The 6,015-nt window shown below is 65.1% G+C and overlaps 1 protein-coding gene across 1 annotated transcript; it reads right to left on the minus strand.

The window, feature by feature from the left end:
• Positions 1-718: 718 nt before the first annotated feature.
• ARID5A (AT-rich interaction domain 5A) lies at positions 719-5,432 on the minus strand. The gene is given in 8 exon segments (XM_079328927.1): positions 719-1,933; positions 1,935-2,054; positions 2,285-2,420; positions 2,504-2,601; positions 2,799-2,851; positions 2,939-3,131; positions 4,957-5,056; positions 5,309-5,432. Coding segments are annotated over 7 exon segments (1,731 nt in total). The 5' UTR covers positions 5,020-5,056; positions 5,309-5,432; the 3' UTR covers positions 719-865.
• Positions 5,433-6,015: the final 583 nt, after the last annotated feature.

A 6,015-nucleotide genomic window follows, 5' to 3' on the forward strand; every position in this document is an offset into this window, starting at 1 on the left:
TCCTGCTGGGGCAGCTGGAGCCCTGTGCCTCCCACACAGGCTCTGTGGGCAGGCAAGTTTTTGGGGTGCAGCCAAAGTGCTTTGGGTGTCCCAGTGCTGCCTGGGGCCAGGTATTCCCAGTTTCTGTCCCCAAACTTGGCCCTTCCAGGTGCACCTTCCACGCTGATTCACAGCTCCTGCTGCCCCCAAAGCTGTCACAATCCTGAGGAAGTGCCACCATCCTTCTGCCCTCCCTGCTGGCACTGTGAATGGGGAGGGTCTGGAACAGCTCCAGTGGAGCATCCTGGAGGCAGGAAGGACCTGGAGACAAAAAGCACCTGGAGGCAGAAAGGAGCTGGAGGCAGAAAGGAGCTGTAGCTGCTCTGGGCTGGTTCCCACCTGGCCACGTGGCTGCTCCATGGAATTGCTGCCATTCCCCCAAATGGAGGTGGAAAAGCTCCTCCTTCCTTCCCCACGGGATGAGTTTCCTGTGGCTCCGTGTTCAGGGAGAGGATCCCCCCAACCCCTGTCCTGGTCCCAGAAATCAAGGACACCCCAAACTGCCAGGTGAGGACCAGCCAGGCAGGTTTATTCCCCTTTCCAGGCTCCTGAAAACCTCCAGAGCCCGGCATGGAGGTGACACAACCCCCAAATTTGGGTGTGGGGACCCAGAGAACGGCAGGATGGGAACAACCCTCCATCCCCCGGCACGAACACAAACCTCCAGCACTGGCTTTGCTCCGTTTTTTTATAGATCTGTGTGCGGATATATAGAAAATATAGAGAACCGTGGGGCGCCGGCAGCGGGGCCACGAACAGCTCTGAGATTGGGAGTAAAAAGGGCGCAGTCCGGGCTGTCCCCTCGCTGTCCCCGGGGCTGGCAGCGCTAGGGCCGGGCGGGGTGCGGGACGTGCGGGGAGCCGCAGGAGCCCCACGGAGCCGCCGGGTAGAGCCGCGGCCGCGGCGAACTCGCCCCGAAGGAGGCGGGGAAGCGGCCGGTGGCCAGCGGCCGGCACAGCTCGGAGCTCACCACCAAAGGGCTGGGGAAAGCCGGGATCAGCAGCGGGTTCACGGAGAGCGCCGGGGCCGCCGGCACGCCGCGCGTTTTCAGCTGCTCCTGCGGGCTCCCGAAGCCGCCCGGGAAATGCAGCGCGGCTCCCGGGAAAGCGTCCGGCGGCGGCGGCGCGGCGAAGCCCGCGGCGGCCACCACGGCCTTGGGTTTGGCCAGCCCTTGGTGGCCCCCCGGCGAGCGCGTCCCCCCGTCCCTGCCCTCCTTGGCCAAGGGGGACACGGCGCGTGACGTGAAGGGCTCCTCGTCCTCCTCGTCATCCTCATCCTCCTCCTCCTGGTCGCGGCCGTGCCCGGCGGGGCCGAAGGTGGCCCCGGGGGGCACCCAGCAGGCCCGGACAGCGGGGGGCCGCACCTCCCACGGCCGCCCCGCTTTGCTGCGCAGCTCCTGCGGCTGCTCGGGCTCCCCGGGCCGCGCCGCCGAGGCCGAGGGCGGCTCCAAAAAATCCTTCAGGTTGGAGAAGTACCCCCAGAGCGGGGGGCAGCCGGGCTGCAGCCCCTCGCTGCGGTAGGCGTGGAAGTAGCCGGTGAACACGGCGGGGGCCGCGCCCCCGTCCTCGGCCCGCGGGCAGCCCTGGCTGTCTGTGCCTCCCGGGGGTGCCTCGTTCCCCTCGCTCGGAGCTCTGTCCGGAGCTCCCGCCGGCTCCGCGCTCCTCTGCTCGGCCAGCCCGGGGCCGCTGCCCGGCCGGGCCGCCGCGGCGCCGCTGTCGCTCGGTGCCCGCCGGCCCTCGGGGCAGTGGCGTTTGTGGCAGTGCAAGGACTCGGCCTTGCTCACCTGCGCCAGCAGCTTCTTCTTGGCCAGCGGGGACATGATGGGATGGTTCCCTTTGGAGTAGAAGCTGGAGAAGAGGCGCTTGTAGGTCTCGCTGTGGGTCCTGCAGGGGCTGGGACACCCCCCCCGAGGGGCTGGGGGCTGGGCTGGCCGGGCTGGAGCGTTCGTCTGTCCCCCGGCCCCGCTCTGGCGCCTCCTCCGCGCCCGCCTCCGGCTGCCCCTTGTCCGGAGCCAGCTGCGAGCAGAGGGGGTCGGGTGTGGGCGCTGCATCCCGGCCTGGGGTCCGGCTCCCCGCCCACTACTACCCTTTAATCCCTTCCTTCCTATCCCTTCCCTTCCTCCCTTCCCTTCCCTTCCCTTCCCTTCCCTTCCCTTCCCTTCCCTTCCCTTCCCTTCCCTTCCCTTCCCTTCCCTTCCCTTCCCTTCCCTTCCCTTCCCTTCCCTTCCCTTCCCTTCCCTTCCCACCTGCTCTCGGCCCTTCTCCTTCCTGGCCCTCTTGCTCTTGTCGTCCTTGGACACCTTGTACTGCCTGCGGGGTTTGCTGGGGGGCAGCGGCTTGTCCTCCTCGCCCTTGAGGTGCCGCACGTAGGGAAGGACGAGCCTGCGGAGCGAGCGGGGAGCGCGGTGAGCGCCGGGGGAAACTGAGGCAGGCGGCGGGACAGAGCCCCGGCCCCCCGGCCCCACCTCTCGTAGTGGCGCCGGGTGCAGGTGGCCGCGCTGGTGCTGCCGGGGCTGCCCCCGAGCTCGTCGTACACGTTCTTCCAGAGCCGGCGGCCCGTCACCTGCAGAGGGAGGGAGAGGGTGAGCTCCGCCAGGCAGGGGACATCCCGGGACCCAGGGGACATACAGACACCCCGGGGACACCCTGGCACCCCAGGGGTCACACTCGTGTCCAGCCTTGATGTCCAGGGGATACCCCAGCACCCAGGGGACACCTGAATGTCCAAGGGACACCCCAGCACCCACAGCCTCCACTCACCAGCTCGTAGGCTCCCAGCTTTTCCACGGCCTTGTAGATCTTCCAGAGGTTAACTGGGAATAAAGGGGAGGTGTTGGGGCTCAGGAGGACACGGGACCTGTGCACGGCCACCGCCCCCTGTCACCGAGAAAGGGACGTACTCTGCTTGAAGCCGAGGTGCGGGATCCTCTCGATGGGCGTGCGCCGCTCCTTCATGAACTTGTAGAGGCTGACGAGGAAAGCCTCCTCCTCCTCCTTGTCCTTTTCCTCCTTGTCCTTGTCCTCCTTGTCCTTGTCCCCACCTTCTCCCACTGTCTCGTCATTCTCGGCCCCATCCCCGGCCCCCGGCGCATCCTGCGAGACACGGGGCTGAGTTTTGGGGGAGCTGCGGCCCGAAATCCGCACTCCCCGCAGCCCGGCGGTGTTCCGGGAGCTCCGAGCCCGTTCCCTGTTCCGGGAGCCCCGTTCCCGTTCCCGTTCCCCATTCAGGGAGCCCCAGGCCCGTTCCCTTCTTGAGAAGCCCCCTTCCCGAATCCTTTTCGGGGAGCACCGGGCCCGTTCCCTTTTCGGGGAGCCCGGACCCAATTCCTTTTCAGGGAGCCTCGTTCCCATTCGGGGAACCCCGGGCCCGTTCCCTTTTCGGGGAGCCCCGTTCCCGTTCCCTGTTTGGAGAGCCCCGGGCCCGTTCCCTTTTCGGGGTGCCGGACCCGATTCCTTTTCGGGGAGCTCCGGGCCCGTTCCCCGTTCAGGGTGCCCCGGGCCCGTTCCCCTGTTCGGGGAGCCCCATTCCCGTTCCCCGTTAGCCCCGTTCCCACTCCCCGTTAGCCCCGGACCCGCTCCGTGTTTAGGGAGCCCCGGACCCGTTCCTCGTTCGCCCCCATTCCCCGCAGCCCCGTTCCCCGTTCGCCCCGTTCCCATTCCCCTCAGCCCCGTTCCCCGTTCGCCCCGTTCCCGTTCCCGCTCCCCGTTAGCCCCGTTCCCATTCCCTGTTAGCCCCGTTCCCGTTCCCCTCAGCCCCGTTCCGTTCCCCGTTAGCCCCGTTCCCGTTCCCCGCAGCCCCGTTCCCGTTCCCCGTTAGCCCCGTTCCCCTCAGCCCCGTTCCCGTTCCTCTCAGCCCCGTTCCCGTTCCCCGTTAGCCCCGTTCCCGTTCCCCTCAGCCCCGTTCCGTTCCCCGTTAGCCCCGTTCCCGTTCCCCTCAGCCCCGTTCCCGTTCCCCGTTAGCCCCGTTCCCGTTCCCCGTTAGCCCCGTTCCCGTTCCCCTCAGCCCCGTTCCCGTTCCCCGTTAGCCCCGTTCCCGTCCCCCGTTAGCCCCGTTCCCGTTCCCCTCAGCCCCGTTCCCGTTCCCCTCAGCCCCGTTCCGTTCCCCTCAGCCCCGTTCCCGTTCCCCGTTAGCCCCGTTCCCGTTCCCCGCAGCCCCGTTCCCGTTCCCCGTTAGCCCCGTTCCCGTTCCCCGCAGCCCCGTTCCCGTTCCCCGTTAGCCCCGGGCCCGTTGCCAAGTTGGTCAAAGCGCTGGATGCGGGCGAGAACACGAGGAGCGGCTTCCAGGAAAACAGACGGGCAGAAATTCAGAATTCAGCTCCCCCCCCGCACCGCCGCCGCCTTTCTCAGCTAAAAATGTTCCTCGTTTGTTTGTTCTACATTTTCCGGAGTTATAAAACTTGTTGCTATTTTTGGGCAAAGAAGCTGCTCAGCTCCCAAGTCCGTCCTTTTCTATTTTTTTTTTAGTATTTCTTTTTTAAGTTTTTTTTTTTTGGATGATTCTTTCTATTCATTTAATGGCTTGTGACAGACACCGGATTTTAACGGCTGAAAGAGTTCAAAGCTTTCTTTCTTTCTTCTTCTTTTTTTTTTTTTTTTTTTTTTTTTGTGAAATAAAAGACTGCTGGAGGGAGGGAAAAGCTCCAGCGCCACAAAATCTAAACCCCATTTCCTCACGAGCATAAAAAATAATTACAAAAATGATCCTATTTCTACGGGACCGCTCTCTTCTCCCCCCCAAAATTCCATTTTTGGTCCATTCCCCCCCTCGCCCCCCACCCAAAGCTGGGAATTTCACATTTCTCGGCCTCATCCTCACTTCCACCGGCGGCCAAAGCGCTGCTCGCCCCCCTCCCTCCCTCCCTCCCTCCCCCAGATTTTGGGGTGGTCAGCACCCCCAAGCCCGCCGGGGAGCACTCACGGCGGGGGGCGCGGTGCTCGAGGGTTCTTGGGGGTCTCCTTGCGGCTCTTGCTTGTTCTCCATGGGGGGAGAGTCGCTGCCTTTGGGTTTAGGAGGGGTCCTGGAAGGGAGAGAAAAGGGGGGAGGGTGAGACCCCAAATTGTTGGTGCTCTGCTAAAATTTCGGGTGACCCGGGAGGATTTGAACCAGAACCGCGGCCCGAAACTGCTCCGGCCGCGCCTCCCTCCCTGCCCCCCACACTCGGGGCTCGCCACCCCCCAAATGTCGTGTCGTTCCCCCCCCCCCCCCCCCGCCGCCCCCCAATTTTTTGAGGAAAAGTCGCGGGGAAACGGCGCAAAGCGGCGATGCCAACCTGGGGAAGGAGCGGGGCGGGCAGGGGGGTCCCCGCGAGCTGCCCACGCCCCCCGGTCCCACCGAGCCCCTCCGGTGCCCCCGGTCCCGCGCAGCGGCCACGCCCGCGCCACGTGACCGCGGGGCGCGCCCGGGGCGGGGCGGACACGCCCCTCGCTGCTCATTGGCTGCAGCCAACACGCCCCTTCTGCTATTGGGCAGCCGCGCTGCCTGTCCCGCCCCCCCGAGGGGCACGCTGGGAGTTGTAGTTCTAAAACCGCAATGCGCGCGGGGCTGGCGGTGAGCGCACCTGAGCACAGGTACGCGCGGGTGTCCAGGTGTGTTTACACGGTCACGTGTGTCAGCACGGTCGTGAGTGCAGATGAACACAGGTGTGTGCGGGTGAGCACGGCCAGGTGCCTGTCCCCACCTGCAGGCGGGCACGTGTGTGTGCGTGCAGGTAGGTGCGGGTCCAGGTGTCACACACACAGAGGTGTTTACCAGGTCCAGGTGTCACACACACACACAAACACAGGTGTTTATCAGGTACAGGTGTCACACACACACACACGTGTTTATCAGGTTCAGGTGTCCCTCTCACACCTGTGTGTGCAGATACAGGTGACACACACACACAGAGGTGTTTACCAGGTCCAGGTCTCTCTCTCACACACACACAAACACACAGACACACACACACACACACACACACGTGTTTACCAGGTTCAA

Source organism: Erithacus rubecula (genome assembly GCF_903797595.1).
Source record: "Erithacus rubecula genome assembly, chromosome: 29".
Taxonomy (NCBI): Eukaryota; Metazoa; Chordata; class Aves; order Passeriformes; family Muscicapidae; genus Erithacus; species Erithacus rubecula.